This window comes from Miniopterus schreibersii, assembly GCF_964146895.1.
Source record: "Miniopterus schreibersii genome assembly, chromosome: 21".
Lineage (NCBI taxonomy): Eukaryota > Metazoa > Chordata > Mammalia > Chiroptera > Miniopteridae > Miniopterus > Miniopterus schreibersii.
Window position 1 is genome coordinate 1,919,308 of NC_138123.1, and position 23,025 is coordinate 1,942,332.

Below are 23,025 nucleotides of genomic sequence, written 5' to 3' on the forward strand. Positions count from 1 at the left end.
AAAAAAAATAAAAATAATAGGAATGGGCATTTTACATGTCCCCTTCACCTAAAGTGAATGGAAAATATCACTGTGTGTCTTGGGATGAGTAAGAAAAAATGAGGAAGCTGTTCTTAGGAAATGTTCATAAACATGGAGGCAGTAAAGCAGAGGAATCTGTCAACAGGATAGAATCCAGTTCCGTCTGGAAGCATTTCGCAGGCTCCACTAACTGTTCCGTGGGTTTTCTAGGGGGAATGGTCTTTCAGAAGACGACCTGCCCTTCAGTATCTAGCATATAAACACACAGGTGAAGTTATCCCAAAGTTATGTACTGTGCACCGATACTTTTACTTAACAACTAACTTTCATGTCTAGGAACAAAGACTCTGACATAAAAGTCTGAGCCCCTAAATAAAAGCAGGTACAACAGGCAAAGGTCTCAGCTGAAAATGGGTGAGTTTCCATGAGAATACACAGAAGCCTCCCTGACCTGTTTGCAAATCACAGGATGTCTTACGGTGCAAAAACCTTGAACTGAAAGGTGGGCTTCTATCTACCCGGCTAGTGGTTAATTTTGAAGGTAAAAAAAAAAATTTACCTCTACCTTCTCAAAAACTTTTTATTTAGCTTTTCAAATATTACCACCTCAGCTTCCACCACCCCAAGAAAGAGAATTCAGTTAAAGTAAACTTGTTCAACGGTCATTAAATACTGCACAGGATCCTCATGAATGACTTACTGACGCATTTGGGTTGAGCTGACCATCCACTTTGCAGACACGTAATATATCCCGATGTCTGACCATCCTCTGTTACGTAACCTTGTCTGCAGTTGTATTTTATTTCCTTGTGTAAGGTGTATGTAGATTCAGACTCAGAAATAAATCCATTCTCAATATTTGCCTCTGATTTTAAACATATGTCTGAAGGGAAGAGAGCAGGAGCAGAATGTAAGCGTACGGTCAGTAAACATTCTCACAAGGACTCAGACAATATTACAGCCTAAAAAATAAGGAGTCATTTTTAAATGAAAACCTGCAAAAATCCTAATCACCCAAGGTATGGTGTCAGAGAAAATAAGCTATGAGTTTTTGAAAATATATTAAAGCAAGGCATTAAAAAAATTTGTTTTGGAGCTAAGCAAGATTTAAAATACTCAGATGCCTTGTAAGAAATTGTTATAAATCTGCTTGTCTGATGCAGGGGTGGGGAACATGGAGCCCCTGCACTGTATGTATGTCATTTGGTCTGGCCCTGCCAAGGCAACCACAGGGAGAACTCGAAAGTCAGTAAGTCGAGGAGCTTTTCTCATAGCTACTTTTTAAGTTGATAATTTTGTAAGGCCTGAGAGTGATGTTATAAATATCCAAGTGGCCCTAGGTGGAAAAGAGGTTCCCCACCCCGCTCTAATGAATCTGGAACCCTACAGCATGCCAGAGCTCTCCTAGCAAAGGGTCCTTTCCTAAGACTGACTTGCTTTAAATACTGCTGAGAGGTAGAGCTTACGTGCTGTCCCCCTATGGGAAACAGTGGTCACTCTGTGAGGGGATGGCTGTGTTTAGCAGCTCCATCTGGTGGCCACTTCACAACGTATGCATATGTCGAGACAGAAAACACGTTACGCATATGCAATTCCCATTTTTCAATTACACCCATTAACGCTGATAAAAGAAAAACAAATTGGAAGAGATGAAAGTATGAGCAGAGAGCAAATAGAAAACAGACCCAAGAGAAAATGTAGTTAAATAAAAGGTGGTTCGTTGGAAAAAAGAGTAAAATCGATAAACACAAGGAAAGACTAATGAAGACACTTCTAGCCACACACACACAATGGGGAAACCACTGAGGACCAGATTTGGTTTTGCCCGGCCGGTGTGGCTCAGTGGTTGAGCATCGACCTATGAACCAGGAGGTCACGGTTCGATTCCCGGTCAGGGCTCAGGCCCGGGCTGCGGGCTGGATGCCCAGCTGGGGTCGCTCGGGAGGCAGCCGACCCAAATCTATGACAATCACCTGTGAGGCAGCATGGACACAGCCAGTGCCTGCCTGTGACCCCTGGTAGACAGACGCAAGTGAGGTGAGGCCTGGTCTCAAAGTGGCTCCACGGGCAGGTGGGAACTTTCCAGATTACAACACAGGGAGAGAAAGCCCAAGCAGGGCATGTCGGCCACACTCAACAGAAGAAACGAAACCCGCTGTTCTCGAAGAGGTGCCGCCACCAAATGTTGAGGCCAGATCAGCAGAGTGGAAAGAACTGTGGAATGAAAGAGCGAGCGCCACAAATCTGCGCAGCGCTCCCTCGGTTCTTTGGAGGAATATATGACACTACAGCGCCGGGCGAGACCCCGTGAGAATGGCAAGAGTAAGTAGCAGAGGAAAGAGCTACTAGGAAACAATAAATTCCAAGATTTCCAGGACACACACAACTCTGGAAAACATTCACGTGATTTTTTTTTTTTATGTCTTTATTGATTTCAGAGAGAGGAAGGGAGAGGGACAGAGAGAGAGAAACATCAATGATGAGAGAGTCATTGATCGGCTGCCTCCTGCACGCCCCCGACTGGGGATCGAGCCCCCAACCCGGGCATGTGCCCCGACGGGGAATCGAACGGTGATCTCCTGGATCCTAGGTTGAGGCTCAACCGCTGAGCCACGCTGGCCGGGCAAAACACTCCTATTTGATCAGTCAAACTGGAAAGACATCTTTAAACACATATCATTTAGTAGAGAGACCAGAAGAGGCCGTATTCATCCGTATTCTGAAAAAATTAGTCTGAGAGTAAAAGGCTCTCCAAACCAGGCTTATTAGTTTAAAAACAAGCCTTGACTGGATCGCGTTGACTGGAGCCACCTTAGCCTTCCAAAACCAAATACACAACCAGTAAGACTCGACCTCTGCAAGCCCAAACGCCCAAGAGGGACACTTCAGGGAAGGAGGAGCTCAGGAAGGTGGAACTGTTGCTCTCAGCGTCTTCAATGCATCCAATCTTGGATCTTTTTGCTCCAATGGTGACTGAAACTTCTCTGCTGGGTTCTGGACCCCGCAAAGATGCTCTCATCCACGGGTGACTGTCAGAATCAGTGTTCTTTGTGGGGAAGTCAATAGAAACTCCTAACCTGTCATCTTGATTATGAAACGCTATTATTACAGGTTTGCTCTTTATGGTCTTTTGGTAGTTTTCTTTATTTTGCTATTAATATATCAAGAAATTGGCGTTTCCACTCATACACACTTGAAAAAATAAAACCAAATAAGTCCACTGGCAAAACAAGAAGCTGGTTGAAACATTCTGCCACAGTTAGTACAGGTGAGGCCTAGACAACCAGACAGACTGGATCTTAGGCCAGTTTCTTACCGACACGGATGCATTTGGGAGGAGGGACCCATCCATCCTCTGTACAGGTCATTGTGGTCTGCTGATTTTCAAGACTGTAGCCCTGATAGCAGTTAACTTTTAGGGGCTGACCCTGTAAATATCTTCGTTCATACCATGGAGAGTGTCCATTTTCCAAATGATTGAAAACACATTTTCCTAAGATAATGAAAAAACATACACATTAATTTGGTCAAGATAATAAATTAAAACTTATCTTTACAATATTTAAATCAGAATGCATAAGTACCCCAAATAACACATAGCTTAAGAAAAACTGAACTTTGCTAGAAAATAAAACATAATATGAAATGTTATTTATCTGTAGTTTTCACAACTTACTATGTATAAATGACATAAGTATTTTCAGTCTTTATTTTTATCTCTCGTGTTTTTAATGAGGGGCTCCTCATAAAACAAAACCTTACACTGATCTTTCCCTCGACCTTAACTGTCTCACGCAGGCTGAATTGTACTCGTGTTTTGCCTTCTCCGCTCTGAAATGTTTCCACATGCACAGGATGAGAGGTTTACTTACTGAGGCAGGGCACTTTTGGCGACCATCCATCTCGTGTGCATGTAAGGTACTCCCAACTACTCTCTGAAGGAGTCACATAGTTGTTATGACAGGAATAGTAATACCATTTTCCTACTGCTACTGGAAAATATGGTTTATATCTTGCTTCATTATGTAGGTATCCATGTGGTATATCTGGAAAGTCACAGGGCTGAACTACCAACAGAAGCAAACAGAAAACAGTATACTTAATGTTTTACCTTAATAAATATCAAATGAGAGATAAATTGTTTCAATTACACTCATTGCATTTGTGATTCTAAGACAAGAAAAGTTATACAATTCACATGAGGTAAATAACACTCGTGACCATTTCACAGTGTATAAAAACATCAAACCATTATGCTGTGCACCTGAAATTAATATAACTTTATGTGTCTATTTTATCTAAATCAATCAGTCAATAATGAAGCATCTTCCTACGCGCCCTGGGGTCTGTTTCCTGGTGGTGGCAGCAGCCCCTTTAAGGGAACCGCACGTTAACACTCACTTGGACTTGGCCTTGAATCAACTCCGAGGCCACTGGCCTACTGTTTGTATCAGTTCACTGTTCACTCACGGAAGGTCCAGCTTCAGTGTGGGCCCCTTTACAATGAGCTGATAGGTAAAGAAAAGCAGTGCGGTTGCAGAGACAGAAAACTCTTGGAAAGGGGAGAAGAATCAGGGGTAGAAATAAAATACCCTGTTGAACTGCGTGGCATTTGGTGGCACGTAATGACTTTACAAAATCAACAGTGTCTCCACAGGACATTGTCTCCCTCATCCGAGGAGCCCAGTCCCCTCCCCTTGAATGAGGCTGGACTGAGGGCCTCTGTTCTCAGGAGCAGGTGCGGCTGAGGGGCGGTGCGCGGCCAGGTCATAAATGGCCTGGAGGCCTCTCCAGGTCTCTCAGGTCACTGGCTCTGGGCGAATCAAAGCCCTGTGGGGACACCCAGGTGGACTGACCCTGAGCCTCCGGCAGGAGCCCTGGGCGTGGGCCCTCTTGGAAGTGCATCCTGCAGCCCAGGGCAGCCCAGCCCCCGCCTGGCCAGCCTCCCAGGGCAGCGGGGCAGGGAGTGGCTTCAGGTGAGGCAGCTAAGCCGCTTCCAAATCCTGCCCCTGCCAACAATGGGACCAGAGAGGCTGTTGTTTTAAGATAGTGTGTTTGGGGGAATTTGTTACACAGCGATCAGTGACTAGTATACTAGGTGTTAAATGGTGGTACTCTTACCCAGTGTTTTAATTCACATATTGGAATTATATTAGTGAGATAAATATATATTCATCCACATATAGTTAACATTGAATAGTGAAAGATTAAAAGTTTTTTATTAACAAAAATGTGGTTTTAATCTTAATTTGAATCGGCTACTTTGAAGAGTAGCGAATGCTTTAGATTCTCTGCTTTACATTGTCAGTGAGGCAAAGATTTGGAAGTACTCGGTCCCCTTTAGTTTTAAATTTATCAGAGGTAACTTCAGAATTAAGAAGCAGGTCAAGGTGTGAACGGAACTCACAGCTACATCTTGGAGGAGGCTCCCAGCCGATATCAGTGCATTTCGCCGTGTTTCCTCGGGTGGAAGGGTAATACCCACTTTTACAGTTGTATGTGATTATGTGTCCCACTCTGTATTTCGTCCTGTCAGGAGTGAAGTGACTGTTTGCAATCCTTGGAGGCTCACATGTTACTTCTGGAAAGAGAAAGGGCGTGTGGGTTACGAGGGAATCTCTACCCATGAAAACAGTCAAGTACATGACAATAAAGATGCCTTTCTTGGTCCGCCACAGAGCGAAATGGCATTCAAACGAGCAGAGCTCGCACCCCTCCCCGCCCACTCATTCCCCTCCTCACCTTGGCCGCCTGGAGGGTCTGTGCCCCTGCTCTCCTGAACCCTTTCTCCAAAGCTGCCCCATCCATCGTGACGTTCCCTGTGTGGCAAGGACGTCGTAAAACATCCCTTCAACTCTGCTTTCCTCTCCCCTCAACTTCCTTGACTTGTCAAGTTGTGGTAAGGACTCTTTCCAAATATTCCGAGTCCCTTCTTTGCACAGGGCAGTGGAATGAGCGTGGCAGTAATATGTTTCCTTTTAGGAAGGACTCTTTAAGAGCCATTGTGGGAGTTTTTAATCTTTTTTTCCCCAGCCGCAGTGGCTACAGAAAGACATGGAAAGACCCTGTGGCTGACTTCTGATTCTTACAATGAACAGAATGAGCAGAGTCCCTTCCGTTCCACATTGGAGGTCAGCATGGGTAGGAAATAAAATTTAGCTTATGAGGCTAATGCAATTTTGGAACATATTTCTCTTACTCTAATAGGATAACCCAGTCCAGGGTTTGGAAATCCTTCTACATAAAGGACCAGATAAAAAGTCTCTGTCCCAACCACTCTGCTTGCCTTTGTAATGGGAAAGTAGCCACAAACAATACATAAACGAATGGGACTGGCTAGGCTCCCGTAATATAACTTGGTTTACAAAGAGGGGACAGGCTGGGTTTGACCTACGTTCTATACCCTTGACCGGGTCTATCCTAATTTATACAGCTCCCCTTTCAGTTCTTTTTTGTCACCTTTACTGTATCTCAACAATGGATCAACTTGCAAATTTCACTAAGAGAGCAACCAAATAATATTGCGAGAATTTTGTTAAATTAATTAGCAGTAGAAGAACTTTTGGTGATTGCTTTTAAGCAGTGGGCATACATCCCTTGACACATTTTAATTCCTGATTCTCATAATGTCCGTTAAAATAAACGGTGCTACTAAAACATCAGGGCAGGTGTCTCTTTCCAAAATAATAATATCGCCCGGCCGGGTGTGGCTCAGCGGTTCAGCATCCACTTAGGATCCAGGAGGTCACGGTTTGATTCCTGGTCAGGGCACAGGCCGGGGTTGTGGGCTCGACCCCCGGTGGGCGGCGTGCAGGAGGCAGCCGATCAATGACTCTCTCTCATCATCGATGTTTCTCTCTTTCTCTCCCTCTCCCTTCCTCTCTTTGAAATCAATAAAGACATACTTTTTAAAATATAGTAATAATATCTGAGTTTGTCCAAATGTGTGAGGCTGCATTTTTTTCTACTGTTAGAAACAATCATTAAGATTTGAAATAAGAATAGTACTTCAATATTAGCACATTATGTTGTGAGTCAGTACAAAACCCAGTTTGCACAGGGAATGGGTGAACTGGGATCCAAGCTGGTGTTTACTTGGCAGTTCTTGGTTGGCGTTTTCATTCCTGTAAATGACTTCTTGTCAGAGACTGTCCCTTATTGGATACAGAGCCCAAAGTTTCCTTAAATTACCCTCAAATAAAATCCCTGACACTACAAAACATAGGCAAAGTTTGTGTTTTATCCTAGATGATTTTATTTTAAAATGCCTTTTATAATTTAGTTTCAAATTGCTTATAGATTTGGGGAAAAACAGATATACTTTGGGAGTCCTTCACTATCAGCAGGTAGGTCTTTCCATTGTGGCAGGACTTTAGGGAGCATTTGTGATATAATTAGCTGAGGCACAGAGAGTAAAGTTCATCAAAACGGTGGCGAGAACGTACAGCAAAAGATACAGAGGAGAAATATACCGTTACCTTTGCACGAAGGGGCCGGAGTCCATCCAAACTGGGTGCAGACAGCCTCTGCTCTTTCACTGTAACTGTAACCCGGGAAGCATCTGTACTGAAATCTCTCATTTTCTTTATAAGAATTCTTAGGAGATGTAGGCTCTCCATTTGGAATTTCTGGTACTTTGCAGGAAATGTCTAGAAACAAGGGATTAAATTCCAAAATGTTTGTGATATATTAAACTGATGTATCCAAGACATGGTTACATGAAGACATGAATTCTGTTTCCATTGAGTAAAGCAGGTCACCCAACAGCAGTGCTGTTCTGACTTGAGTGCTTGAATTTATCTGCTGCTCTTAACATTCATTTTTGGAAGAAGTTAAAATCCTGACTATGATGATGGTGCTAATTCTACTTGGTTTGAGGATGATCGGCTAGTCCTGTTGAAATAAACAGTGGCGATAACCTTCACTGACTGTTTATATAAAATGGAACACAGCCATAAGCTTACTGTGATAAGCATTTTCACTGAGCACCCTGCAAACCTACATCTTGTCTAGTAGAGTTGCTACTGAAAGAGTCATTCATTACGGACTTCGTCAAAAAATGAATCGATCTCGCTGTTGCGACAGCTCCAAAAAGTAAATGACCTCTTGCTTGTGCGGTTTCACCATCCATCCAAGTTTTCTGTCAAGACAACACTGGCCATCATCTTTCACACCATCTCCTTTCAAATATTTCCCCTGGGATTACGGCCACGAGAACTAACTTCCCAGATCCTGTCCTCCCACCTGTCCCAGCTCTTCTCCTGTTTGTAATCTAATGACCATCTTTCTCGTCACTCCATTGCTCCACTTAAAATTCTTCGTCGATTCCCAATTCCGTCTGAATAAAAGTCAGTTTCTTCAAAAGACCCTTGGACTGGCCCATCTTCAGTCCATCCCCGAGGCCCCTGAGGACAGCGGGGAGAGGGAAGCTTGGTGCTCAGGGAGCCTCAGTGCCCGAGTCCACCTTCTGCACGGTTTCCCCTCCTTGACTCCATCCAGGGGATCCTCACTGTCCCTCTAAGACTTAACCCCAGGCGTTCGTCATTCCAGGGAGGTGTCGCCAACCACAGACATTCAGCTGGAAATAAGCCCCGCCTGTAACTTCTAGAGCAGACAGTATTTGCTATGCTGAACATAAGCCCTTATCATTACTGGCTTGAAAAATTAGTTTTGTTAGAAAAAAGGTTTTAAGGAGAGGAATGCTTTTCTCTGCATCTCACTGTGGAAAAGTGTAAATAATTTGGAGATTTTAGATAACGTTAAAAAATGGATACAGTAGAAATTTCTGCCAAAGAAGTGTGGGTGAAACACGAGTATGGGGCTTTCAATAAATTGTCCAAAGTGTTTCATTATGAAAGCCAGAATCATCATATTGGTCATTATGCATCGGTCAGCAGTTTACAACCAAAGAATTCTTTAAAAAATTTATTTAAAATTTTTTTCAGTTGCAGCTGACATACAACATTATATTAGTTTCAGGCATATCACACAGTGATTAGACATTTAGCTAATTTACGAAACCATCACTCAATAAATCGAGTCCCCACCTGGCACCATATATAGTTACGATAATATTATCGGCTATATTCACTATGGTGTACTTTAAAGAATTCTTGATTTATATTTTACTATAGAACTCTTTTTATATTTATGAATATCTTTGCTGATTTCAGAGAGAGAGGAAGGGAGAGGAAGGGAGAGAGAGAAACATCAATGATGAGAGAGTCCTTGATCGGCTGCCTCCTGCACGCACCCTACTGGGGGGATTGGGCCCACAACCCTGGCATATCCCCTGACCGGGAATCGAACCTCGATCTCCTGGATTCTAGGTTGATGCTCAACCACTGAGCCACGCCCGACTGGGCTGGAACTCTTTTTTAAAGGCAAAGATTTATTTAATGGATTCAATTCAGTTCAGTAATATGTATAATAAACACAGAGCAAATATAAAACAACCACTTCCTAAAAGTGTTATTCAAAAACAACACCATCATGATGCATCCAGGGAAACAAATAATAAATCTTTGGCTTTTCAAATAAATAAATAAGTCTATTCTGTAGGCCAATATTAAACCCTGTAGCAGAAAACCTTACTGCTCTATTTTAAGCTGTAAGAGCCAACTACAATTTAATTAGGGTTAGGAGCATGGGCTCTGGTGTCCAATAACCTAGGTCTGGATATTAACTCTACTCTTTATGCCACGATAACCATGGACGTGTGATTTAACCTCCTGCCACGGCTGTTTCCTCAATTATAAAACAGAGGTGAGAGCACTGCAATTACGGAAGCCTTTCTGAATGTGCGATGAGCGGACACAGATAAAGAACTTAGATGAATTACTGGGAAATAGTAAGTGCTCATAAACGTTGCTGACTATCAGCATCCTTTGGAGTCTTTAGGCGGCACAGTGTTTTGCACGCCTATTTTCATGAGAAAAACGAAAATCATTCAAATAATCCAATGAACGGTATCTTACCCACACAATTTGGCCTTTCTTGACTCCAACGGCCGTTTGCCGAGCAATGTATTTCTGGGGGCCCATCCAGCTTGAAGCCTGGATTACACACAATCTTGACCACTTGCCCGAAGGTATATTCCTGGTTTGGTTCCGATGCACTGTCGATGAGTTTCCCGTTCTGGGGCTCTGCCACCGGCAAACACTTAACAACTGAAAAAGGAACGGAACTCTTTCTCACAGGATTTGGAAACTTTATCACGAAAAGCATGTACATATACATATATAGGTACAAAATTATCAAGATAAGATTGGGGGAAATTACTTAAATGTGTTTTTGTTTTTTTGGTTTTTTTCAAAGGAGCATTCAATATACCTGTTTGCCGGAGATAAAGTCTGCTACGTGAGAAAACAATATTGAGTTTGTCTCTGATACTTTTCTATGGAAGCAGAGAAACAAAACTACTTTGAATGACAGTTTATGTTTTCGGAGGAACGGAGAACTGTTTCTTAGATAACTGAGAAGTGTCAACCTTTGGAAAATTAAATATAGGGGAAAACAAGATGGCGGCGCAGGTCACAGCTGCCTCCGCCGCCTCCCGCAGCCACATCAAAATTACAACTAAAACACAGAACCACTGTCACTCAGAGCCTCCTGAGATCTGGCTGCACAGAAGCCCCGCAACCAGGGAGCTGAAGAAGCACCCAGAGCGGGAGGAGGGGCGGGGACGCGGGCGGGTCGGGGCGAATCGCAGGGACGCGGCCGCGGGCCCATCCCCGGTGCCACGGGTTAAACCCGGGAGGGAATCTCGGCGGCCGAGTTTCCCCGGAGGTGGGAGGGTCCCAGCCCACACAGGCCCCAGCCCAGGGCTCCAGGCCGGGAAGAGACGTCCCCACAGCTTCCGGCTGTGAACCCAGCGGGGACTGTGGCTGAGGGTCGCGGAGGCTGCGGGAGCCCCAGCAGCTCCTCTCAGAGGGCCCGCGAATGGACTGGACTCACCCGGACGCTCCCTCTGAGCCCAGCGCCGGGCAGCAGCCGGAAAGGACCCGGGACACTCGGGGAGGAACTAACCTGCCTGAGATCCGGGCGAGAGGCGGAGGGCGGCTTCCTCCCAGACAGAAGGGCTGGCGGAGGCCATGGCTCCTGTGGCGAGTCCTCGCCGCACACAGCCGCAGGCGCCATATTGGAGTCTCCAGCACGTGACTCACGCCTTTGGCCCCGCCCCGTGATTCCGGAGGCCCCGCCCCTCCTCACCTGCAGCTCATCCAGGCCATTTCCAGGGGCTTTCCTGTGCAAGTGGCCTCTCGAGCCTCATGCTTAGGACTTTCCTAAAATCTCTCAAACAAGCAGCAGCGCACCCCGTATGGCTTGATAAGTGGCCCCAGGCCTGGCACTAGCGGCAGCCACAATGGCTCATAGCTTGGCCTCTCCTGGGCACCTCCAAGCCCAGCACAAGTAGCAGCCAACTACGGTTTGCTGTGTAGCTCATGCTGGGTGGCCCTGGGCAAGGCACTGGCAGAGGCTGACTTTGCACCTCCCGGGAGGCCCCAGAGACAGTGCACCTGGTGCTCAGACTCGACCACGCTGGATTACAACCCCACCACATCCACGAGTGACACACTCAAGGGGCGCACATGGTGAACACCAAAGCTCTGCTGAAGTAAATCCTGCTCCATAGGGGTGTCTCCAGCACAGCAGCTCTCTGGCTGTAGTTGCAGCTGGTCCTCACAGCTGATTGGCCTGGGGGTCAATTCCTCCCAGTGAGGCCAACAGCAACCAAGGCTCAACTACAACAGGACAGTGCACACAGCCCACACAGGGGAGCACCTAGAAGGCCCAGCTCAGGTCACTGGGGAGGCGGAGCCACTGGACCCTACAGGACACCTACTACACAAAGCCACTCTACAAATTCCAGGAGACAGCAGCTCTACCTAATACATAGAAACAAACACCTGGAAGCAGCCAAAATGCGGAGGCAAAGAAACATGTCACAAAGGAAAGAACAGAAGAAATCTCTAGAAGAGGAACTAAATGAAATAGATCCAAGCAAGCTAACAGAGTTCAGAATTTTGTTTATAAGGATGTTTAAGCAGATGGTTAGGGAAATAACTGAGAAAATCGATAACATAATAAAGTACCAATTTGAAATGAAGGCTACAGGAACTGAAATGAAGAATAATTTACAGGGAATCAACAGTAGAGTAGAGGACACTGAGAATCAAATGAGCAATTTGGAACATGAGGAAACAAAAAACACCCAACCATAAAAGCAAAAAGAAAAAAGAATCCAGAAATATAAAAACAGTATAAGGGGCCTCTGGGACAACTTCAAGAGGCCCAACATTCATATTATTGGGGTGCCAGAAGAGGCAGAAAGAGACCAAGGAATTGAAAACCTATTTGAAAAAATAATTACAGAAAACTTCCCCTACCTGGGGAAAGAAATCGACTTTCAAGTCCAGGAAGCTCAGAGGGTCCCAAAGAAGAGGAACCCAAAGAGGCCCACAGCAAGACACATCATAATTAAAATGCCAAAGGTTAAAGACAAAGAGAGAATCTTAAAAGCAGCAAGAGAAAAGCAGTTAGTTACCTACAAGGGAGCATCCATACGACTGTCAGCTGATTTCTCAACAGAAACCTTGCAGGCCAGAAGGGAGTGGCAAGAAATATTCAAAGTGATGAAAAACATGGAACTACAACCAAGATTACTCTACCCAGCAAAGCTATCATTTAGAACTGAAGGTCAAATAAAGAGCTTCACAGATAATAAAAAGCTGAAGGAGTTCATCACCACCAGACCAGCACTACAGGAAATGTTGAAGGGTCTTCTTTAAGAAGAAGCTAATGAACAAAAGAATCTGATGAACTAAATAGATCCAGAGACATTGACACATACAACAGACGATCATATTTCAGAGGAAAGAGGGAAGGGGGTGGAGGGTGGGAAGAGATTAACCAAAGAAGTTATATGCATATATGCACAACCCATGGACACAGTCAATAACAGGGTGAAGGCCTGGGGAAGGGGTGGGAGCGAAGTGGAGGGGGTCATTTGCGGGGGAAAATGGTATACCTGTAATACTCTCAACAATAAAGCTAAATTTAAAAAGTAAAAAAAATAAAATAAAATAAATTAAATATAAAATTTCCACCTAAGTCCCACAATCATATACAACTGCATTCCTGAAGGTGGAACAGCAAACGCTTTGACTATATTTACTTGATTAAATAAATAGCTTTAAAAGTCCCTTCCTCCTCCACATCACCGTTCAAAATAATGTGAGGGCATCTTTAGATTTTACATCCCTCAGGTCACGGTATTCAAAGTTCAGTTCACGGTGCAGTGACCCAGACGCTCCTTAAATTGGGGAGTCTGCAGCGGCCTCCCTGCCGTCGCCCCACAGACACCGCCCGGTAGGTCTTCAGCTGCCCCAACATCCAGTTTAACCAACGCGGCGGCGATGCCAGCGCAGACGGATGTCCCTGGAACACCAGCTCCTCCTCTCAGACACAGGGTCCCCGGGCTCTGGTCTCCTGATGGCATTTCCCCTCCTGCTCTCTCGCCCTCCATCCCTGGCCTTGGGCCTCTCCACGGCCCCCCACTGCACACCGTGGACCGGGAGACCCTATGCTGTCTGGTCTCTTTTATTCCCACGACCACCAGAAGTTGGGGTTACTCGCTCCAGTTTCAGAAGCAAGATCTGTGCTCCCCCATTCTCACCGCCTGCTCCCTAGATGGTAGGAAAGGGCGGCACCCTCTCTTCCTTCTTGCCTCCTTCCAGGGGGACGAAGACCACGGGGAGACCCCCTAGGTCAGGCGACGGGAGCGATGGCTCAGGTGCCATCCGAGGCCCTGCACCGGGAGAGCGCCTTGTCACTAACCGAGCTGAGTGACACGTTAGAGGTTAGACTCCAAGAGGAGAGGAAAGCCACGTTTCAGATTTCCTAAGCTCCGATGCTTTAAATATGAACTCAGATGAGGCTGTATTCAGATTTGGCTATGGAAACACAAAGTAATGTGGTAGTAAAAAGGTTACACACACACTCTGTGCTGCCTCAGGAACCATAAATAATAATTTGCATAAGAAACATTTCATTATAGGCTTTAAGGCTATTTTAATGGAAGACATTTAAAAACATCTTAGTATTTTATGTACCGTCACATAGAGGAACATCATTGGTCCACCCATCTGCTTCGCATTCCCGGAAATTAATGTTACCTATCATCTGATACCTGAAAACCAAAAATAACAGGGCAGTGAGCTAATGTAAGCTTACGTACAGTGTTAAATTTGATACCACGCAGAACGTCCAACCTCCAAGAGGGAAAATTAAAAGCAAGTGCATTTCCTTTTCTCTCTCTCTTTTTTTCTCTTACATTTCTTTTTAACTTTCTTATATATTCTTTCTTAAGAAAGACCCTCAAACCTTCAGGTGGACAGACTGGGAATAATCACCTTTGCTTGTATAAATTATAAAATACAATAGCCTACTGCGCGTGAAACAATGACTTTGCATCGTGAAGCAAAGGTCATGATTAGTCCCAGCATGTCGCTAATGTCTCGACCAAGTTCTAAACGTCGCTCAGCACTGAGATTTAGGGAATCTGAAGTCTGTGAGTTTTCATACTTTTACCAGGTTGAAGGTGGAACCCAAAAGGACCAAACTTGCCTGGATTGCCGGGGGTCGTTTGGAGGTAAAAGAATGGGGGAAATTGGAGGGTTCAGGCCCACAGGGTCTTCATCGTTTTGGTTGTGTGTAAAAAGGTCAGAAGTTATGATTGAAGGTTGGGCTCAAAATGGACAATGGCTTTGAAAAATCCCCGTCAGGCAGTGAGGGACCAAGGAGAGACTGACCCGTAAGCACTAACACGTGTGGGGTGTCTGCAGTATCCTTGGAGAGCGAAGGGCTTCAGGTGTGTGTGTGTCTTGGTTATTTCTCCCACTCATTCTACGACGTATCTAATAGTTTTCTGCTTTTATAAAGTGAGGAAATGGGAGTGAAGAGATATTTTTAAAATACACCCAGTTAGTGAGTGGTTGAGTTTCGGAATGCATGTTTACTTCAAAGCCTAAGTGTTAAAATAGTCTATTTTATTGCCTGAAATCAAGAAATCAAGGCCGAGAGAAGATGCCTTGTCATCTCTTGACCCTGTTTACATCGATGTGGCCTACACCTGTAATGACTCCGGTTTTTCATGTATGAAATTTCCTTTAAAACAAGTTTTTGACCTGGCTGGGAAAGGAAAGAAAGTGACCAAGTTGGGGACTCAGTGTCAAGATGAGCCATGAAAACCCAGAGAGGGAACAGAGTCAATGTTTATAAACATTGCAGCATTTTGCACTCATATGATAAGCTCACACCTTAAAGACTAGTTGTTACTTTATAACAGACCATGGAAACTTAAAAAACTAGTTGTTATTATTATTTCAGTGTAAAAGTCTTGCTTCACCTAAATTTTGCAAGATTTGATCAAAATAGGTAGCATGTCATCTAATCTCATCATGTTCACAGTCCCTGAGCCAATGAGCTCCCATAACAGTCCACACCTAACAGGACACAGTGGGGACCTGTGGGAGTGAAGCCTTAGTTACACCCGTTCTATTGCCCTGCCCTCCTGTGACCACACGCGAACAGGGTAATTATAATTCCTCGGAATTTTCCACCGTTGAGGAGATAACATGCTATCCAGGCATAATTTTTTCCATTATTTGATTTTAACTGTTTGGGTTCCGTGTGTGCTACCTATAAAAAGACTCCTAGGAAAGAATGGTAATCTTAATACTATAAATTAGGACCGTTCCTATTAACCACATCGACGTGACCTCAGTCATAAACCTTGTTTTGCATGAGTTACTTACCCCTCATTGCAGGTATAAACTACCCTGGCTCCGTACTCAAATTTATCTCCGACTGTAAGTTCCATTGAACCAAAGGGAGTGTCCCCAGGGTGTCCACAGGGCTTTTCTGAAATGAAGAGAAGGGTGCCATAGGGGTGCGTCACAAGGGAAACACATTTTACGTAAGGCTTCGGGGACAGGGATAGCGGATGATATATTAGGAGACAGAAGTGAAGACACGGGAGAGTGAAAATGTCACAGTCATTATTTTAGAATTGAACTTATCTGTATTCTCGGTTTTTGAATCTTGGAAGATGTATCTTGTCTACATTTAAGATGAATGATGGTGTCACCTTTTGTATGTAAATGGTGACACTGATATCATCACTCGGCCGGTAGGCCTACCGCATTAAACATTCTGTAGCTTCCCAACTAGAAGTTTCTGCAAATGTCACGAACGTGTGAATGCCTTACTCTGACATGTTTTTGATGGGTTCACGGCCACCCACTGGCCCCTCCTGCACTCCACGGTGATGCTGCCGTAAGTTCTATACCCCGGGCGGCATTTGTACGTGGCCTTGGTGCCCTCTGAGTAGTCTTGTTCGGACCAGGAACCTGTCAGGATCTCCGTGTGCTTCCTGGGGGGAGGCCCTTTACAGTCTGCGAAAGACAAAAACAGAGCAAGAGCTTCAAGTAACTGTTGACGTATGCAGCATGTTTAGGTCACTTTTGCTTTCAAAAATACCTATATGAGCACAGGTCCAGCCGAATGGATGTCTTAATATACGTAAAATACATATTTTCGCTTCCAGAAATTGAATCTGCATAAATGTTTAAGAATAAATTTTCAGAGAAGTCGTTATACTTTACTGTATCGCTTTAACTGTTGCCTTGCACTCATTCAATTGGGAAATATTTATTGGGCACGAATCTAAGTTATGAAGAAAAAGAAATGAATAAAAGAGAGGAAAGATCCGCCCTTGTAGGGAAGGGAGTTATTAAATAAGTAACGAAGGAGATGCAGAATTCGCATTACGCATAGGTGAATTTTCTTTAGAAAAATAAAGCATGGTAAGAGGATACGAAAGTATGTGGAAACAGTTCAAATTGGCTAGAACAGGATGGAAGAGGACAATCGTTTTTGATAAGATACACAAGACTGGTGAAATTCTGGCAAAACTGATGAAGGTATATAGAAGAAAGAAGGCACAAATACCATGATCTAGAATAGAACTTCAGAGGAAAATGAGTGCCTATAGAACCCCACACAAATGTTATTTATTACATAAAAGATGTGGTTTCACAGGGAGCTTTCTGTTCTCTGAAAGGCAAGGGGGAAAAACAGTCGACTGAGGCAGAGCTCGTTATAGAACATATTCGTTATTAAAACGTTTTACAACATTTCATAGGCACTAATTTTCCTCTGACGTTTTCACACGTTTTTAGCACATTTATGTTAGGGAACCTGTCATAAATGACTCCACAGTGCAGTTTTCTATTTTTAGAAGTTAAATAAAATATACTTTTTGCCACTAGGTGGTGGTAATACCCTGTCCCTTCCGGCCTCCCAAGCGAGTTTTTGTTTTATTTTACAATTTAATGCTCATGTTTGTTTCCAGATGGAAATTTTCTGTTTAATTACAGGCTAATAAATGTGTTTTTCAGATTATTAGATTATTAGGAAAATAAGTGAGATAAATTTCAAGTGTAGATGCCAAGCTTGTGAGTAGAGGGCTGTTTTCCGCTCGTGTATATAACGTTTTGATTAACTTGGCTCCTACTCTGCTATGAAGCTAGTGCACGGGAAAAGGAATACAGTTTTTCTCCATTCATTTATTCGGTTGAAATTATTTTTACTAATGCAGTGATCTATCGAAAGAGTAATCCAGCCACAAAAAATTCAGCCGCTTTGCTGGCCAGAGGCAATGCGTTTTCCTTTTGGTTTGCGTTGTATTTCCAGATAACACATTTATACCTCTAGTTCTTCATTTTTCAAATTTAGGCTGTTGGTTTTAACAATCAGATGTGAAAGACAAAGATACATGTCCCCCGTAATCTTCCCGCCAGCTTTTCACCATAGTTACTCTGTGTGTACATTTACTGTACATCAAGAGTGCCCAAGCTGATGACTCTTTTTACTTCAAATAATACTTAAAACTCTGTGCTTCTCCCACGGGCTTTAAATGGCATCTCTCGACTCTGTAAGAAAAAGATATATTGGCCCTGCTCTGTTCCCGATCTCTCTTTCCACGGCCACCCCCAGATTCTTAGGTCTGATTACTCTCATTTGTCATCTTGACTATGAAACATTCTTAACCCCAGACTTTTGGTGGTTGGCGTTGCCTCGTCTTTCAGACTCCACTTAAATATTATTTCCTTCACAACACAGCTCATGATTCATAATTATTTTTAGGTTTACTAGGATTTCATCTACCCTTCCATTGGCATGTAGGCTCCCCGAGAATAAGGAATGTTTCTGTCTTGTTTTTTGTTTTAATAATGGAGGGATTTTCAAGAATATCCAGATCTTCTCACTTCGAATGTACCTCCTGTCTACTTTTGTTCTGATCTTTAATATATTGAATAATTTCAACTCATGTTGTAACAAAATATTTAAAGTGATGATTCGCCAAATTGTGTTCTGACAATGATTAAACCTATCTTATGACATGACTTTTATTTACCCGAATTGTCAAAGAGCTACCTGTTTGAGTTCATTCTCAAGCATTTTCAATTAGATAAAAAGTTATTTTATCCAAAGTAGTCAAAATGTTGGCACATATGTGCATCAACCACACCAGCTTGTAGTAAATGGACAGTTCTTGCAGGGGGTTCTTATTAAACAGGGAGCATAAAAGTATTTTCAAAAGCATGGAAACATTTTTTGAGATAGGATTAATCTGAAAGCTTTCATTATTACTATTTTTTGAACAGCTATCACATTTCTCAAGCTCCAAGTTAAAGCATAAACTAACCTTTCTTACATCTAAGCATTTACTTGGATTTAAACAATGACTACTTCACCTTACGTGTTTATGAGCCCATTAAAAGTCAATCGATTTTTTCTTTTGCAAAACACTGCCTGGGTGAACGTTTTGTTCACTGGGCCTGGTTTTCCAGTTTAAAGTTATTCAGTCTATAAATACGGAGTTCGAGAGGGTTCGGCTGTTGGGCTAGAATAGGGCTCATTTTACTTTAATTTGAGGGACATGCTTATAAAATTTTGGTCAAAGTTAAAAAAACACACACTTGCCCAGCCAGGCATGGCTCAGTGGTTAAGCATCGACCTAGGATCCAGGAGATCGAGGTTCGATTCCCGGTCGCGGCACATGCAGGGTTTTGGGCTCAATCACCAGCCAGGGGAGAGCAGGAGGCAGCCGATCCATGACTCTCATCATTGATGTTTTTCTCTCTCTCTCCCCCTTCCTCTCTCTGAAATCAGTAAAGATATATTTAAAACAAACAAACAAAAAGCAAACACACTTGGTATTTTAATAATCAGTATTCTAATTCTTTCGCTTTCAAATTTTAAGGGGGTATTATTGACAAACACACACAGAGCTAATTACTTGTTTTCAATGTCATATTGTTTGTTGATGCTTATGTACATCACAATACTTTATATGGTACAATACAGTATGTTAATAAAATGAAATAATCATTCCTTTTGTTCCCCCCCACTAAGTGACCACTATTTGGAAAGTGCTAGTCAGAGTGTGTGGTATTTAATAGTCAGTCAAGAGATCACTGAACAAACGACTGAACGAATGAACAAATAGGAACCTGTCTCGGGACATTTCCATTGTATCTGTAGGTTATGGACAACCTGTGGAAGGGCCTAGTAGATGGTGGCAAATATAAAAGACGAGAGAGGACAGGGGAACAGAAGTTTAGCTGCATGAACCTCAGAAACTCTAATACCTGTAACCCCATTGTCCACCCTGCCCACCTGTCCTAAGTTTGAATGTACATTGTACTTTTTGAAGTCAGAAATCATTTAAATTTAGCTCACTAAAACTTTCAGGAACCTCTGAAGAAACTTCTTTTATAATCCCTTTTCTATCTATTTCTAGTTAACAAGGCTTGCGAGAAACTTGGCTCCCTCTCCGTTAAAATGTCAAAACAAATAGAAGTGCTCTGTCAAATCTTTTATTCCCCTTTCCCTTGATTGTTTTTGTGATTTTTTTTTTCCTGTCCCACTAATTTCTCTGAGCCATTTTTATAACACTTCCTTATCATTTTAAGCTAAAATGTAACACTTTCCCCCCCCAATTACATCATGTCCTCTCCGGGCACGATGTTCTGAAGAAATGGGTAAAATGCACGAGTGGAGAGAACACAGGCTGGAGCGCTGGCGGGCAGAATGTCACAGCCGGGCAGGGGGGAGGGAGTGTGGGGTGAGAGGAGGCAGAGCTGGAAGAAGGGAAAGCGCTGAAAGCTGTCGCACAGTCAGGGTTTAAGCAAATAAAAATGGATCCACTTAGACTTTGGCTCCAGCCCTGGCAGTCAAAGGCCAATAATCAGTCTTTACTAACCTGGGCTTCAGCTTCTCCGTGGGAACTTCCTTCTAGTCAGGAATAGTTTTAGCAATCCTTAAACAGCTCGGTTCCAGTTTAACATTTCATGCACGCGAAAGGGGAGCGTGTGCATTGCCAGGACGGGCCTGCTCCACACCTCCAGGCTGGCTGGCTGCCCCCCGCACCCCGCAGGACGCCCCTGCCTGCTTGGCCCAGCCCAGCGGGTCTAGCTTGCCTGGAGGCCTCGTCTGCAGGAACTGCTTCACTGCTTCTTACCTGCCTCTCATCCATTTCTACCTTTCCCCGGGGAAACTGTTGCAGGAACTTATCAACATATAATAATCCACAGCAAAAACTCACTTGGTTTCAGGACTATGTGGAGAGCAAGGAATAAAATAGTTGTTTTATAGCTACCAAAAATTCATGTCGCTTTCCTCTCCTGGCTTGTGCATTATGTGCTTTTATTTTCTACATCGAAAGACCCTCGGGGACAGGGGTTTTGTGTTATTTGAGAATATTCCTTGATACTAGAGGCTGACAGGAGTAAGCATTTCACTCAAAACTTGTTGACTTAGTGAAAAGTTTTGAGAATTTATGAATGCTATGGAATTCATTTGGTTTAAAAATGTCAATCAAGTACTTATCACATAATTACCTGTCAGGAACTAGGAAAGCAAATTTCCTCCAAGAAGAAACTTATTAAGCTACTGAGAAATAGTGGTAGAATTAAATTTAAGGATGGATCCAGAAACTGTCCTACTGATACCAGGAAAAAACCTCCCACATTCACATTCAGTACATCTAAAGGTGGCTCTTGTAGAATATTGTATATTTTATCTACAACCCCAGGGAAATCCTACTGAACAACATAGTGTCAGCAATTGTATATTCATTTTTTTCAAATTTATGTAATATGTTCATGGTAATGATACAGGTAAGGGTCGTCCACAAGACTTTTAAGGCCGTGTCAACATCAGTTCTCAATGATAAATGGGTATTTCTTTCAGAAGAGTTAATATCTATATTTGAAACACACCCAATCATATGATTTGAAGGCTTTTACTGTCTAATTTATATCCTAGTTCTATATAGGATCAGATACTGCTTAATACTTTGCCAGAAAGTATTTTAGTGAAACTCTAAGCAAAAAAGTAAATTACATTTTGTGACAATTATAACGGAAGTGACTATACATATTACAAGTTTCAAAAAGAGTTTTAAAAATACTTTCTGAAAGTTTACATTAGATAAAACTACGATAAAGTAATTTTAAAAACTACAATAAAATGCCATTCAAATGAGCTTACATAGATGCTTTAAACTTCACCACAGTGTCAAAAGCCACCAAACCCTAATTTACAGGGCTGTAAAATCCCCAGATTTTTATGACCACTGAGAAAAGCCTATTAGCAAATGTTTGATAATATAGCTGTAGAAAAAAGTCTGTCCTTTTTACTCTTACCTTGGGCTACACACACAGTCCCTAAGAGGAGCCACAGGATCTTTGCTGGAAGCCTCATGGTTTCGGCTCTTTCAGGGACACATTTAGCTGCAGACGGTGCTCACACTCCCTCGGCGTCTCCTCTGCGGAAAGTTGGGATCAGAGCAGGAGGCACTTGTTCCAGAAGGAACTTGAAACCAGCTCGGGAAATGGAGATGACCGAAGGCCCCGCCCATGAGGAACTTCTGCAAAGCGGGACTCCCACTGGCTCCGGCTGAATGGGGCCTGGGGACCCGCCTACCTTTTTTGTTTTCATAAACCCGGCGAGCTCTCTGCTGGAACCTGTTGGGGTTCTGGGAACGCGAAGAGCAGAAACCGCTGCCCTCTGGACTCATCAGAAACCTCCTCATGACTCAAACCCCACTCAGGCCCCCTGTGCGGAACCCCAGGAGATGAAATAATAGCAGCTCTTTTAAGAACCTTTCTGGGCCTTGAGGTTGGGCCAGGCTTTTGCAATCCCCACCTGGATGACGTGGGCCGGTTTTGCCAAGAATGCGGGGCTGGCTGCTTTGGGGAGGGGTGGGGAGCTTGCTCTTTCCTGCAACCAGAGGCCTTAGTCTTCTAAAGGCTCTTCATAACGTGTGCACAGCAAAGGGTTCCCTCTCCTGAGGCATAAGTGAGTTTAATAATTCAAAAAGCAAGACAGGGAAATGCTGATTTCTGTACTGAGACGCTCTGCATAAACAGTATGTAAGCAAATAACCGGTTTACTGAGTATTAAAGTGAAGGCGGCCACGCAGCAGGCCCAGGCCCCGGGCAGCCCTTTCTCCCAGGCCCCCCAGTCCTCTGGGTCCAGCCACGCCACCCACAGGGTGCCCTCCGGCCTGATCGCAAACGACATGGAAATACTGGCCAGTTCTTGTGCTTCGTATAAATCGGATAATGTTTCTCAGGTTTATTTTAATGCATCCGCACTTGCCTGGAGTTCCAAGCATCGTGCACTAGGAGGCTGGTACCTTTACTTCCTCCCGAGGGGACACGGCTGTCATCACCTAATTGAATAATTTGCCCAGAAGAAAAGAATGATGCCTCTGCATTTTCTTTAATTCCATTTGGGAGGAAATGAAAACACGCAAGGGCCTCTGTGCTTATTTATTGCACTTATCTTCCGAGGTGCTTTTCTAAAACTCGAGTGCAAGCTCTTCAAATTCCGCCTCTTACAGGAAACGAAAAGAAGAGAAACACGCAC

The 23,025-nt window shown here is 43.6% G+C and overlaps 1 protein-coding gene across 6 annotated transcripts in view; it reads right to left on the reverse strand.

Moving 5' to 3' along the window:
* Nucleotides 1-22,025, reverse strand: part of CFH (complement factor H) — a 62,073-nt gene extending 40,048 nt beyond the window's left edge. For 5 of the 6 annotated variants that reach the window (XM_081123736.1, XM_081123738.1, XM_081123739.1 and 2 more), the window contains exons 1-10: nt 21,798-22,025; nt 16,293-16,478; nt 15,840-15,945; nt 14,136-14,212; nt 9,999-10,190; nt 7,500-7,670; nt 5,429-5,602; nt 3,894-4,088; nt 3,338-3,514; nt 722-904 (exon numbers count right to left, since the gene is read on the reverse strand). In XM_081123736.1, coding sequence (XP_080979862.1) covers nt 722-904; nt 3,338-3,514; nt 3,894-4,088; nt 5,429-5,602; nt 7,500-7,670; nt 9,999-10,190; nt 14,136-14,212; nt 15,840-15,945; nt 16,293-16,478; nt 21,798-21,855 — 1,519 coding nt within the window. In that variant the 5' untranslated portion in view covers nt 21,856-22,025. The remainder of the gene's footprint in view (nt 1-721; nt 905-3,337; nt 3,515-3,893; nt 4,089-5,428; nt 5,603-7,499; nt 7,671-9,998; nt 10,191-14,135; nt 14,213-15,839; nt 15,946-16,292; nt 16,479-21,797) is intronic. The other variant, XM_081123740.1, reaches the window with a different exon arrangement.
* Nucleotides 22,026-23,025: the final 1,000 nt, after the last annotated feature.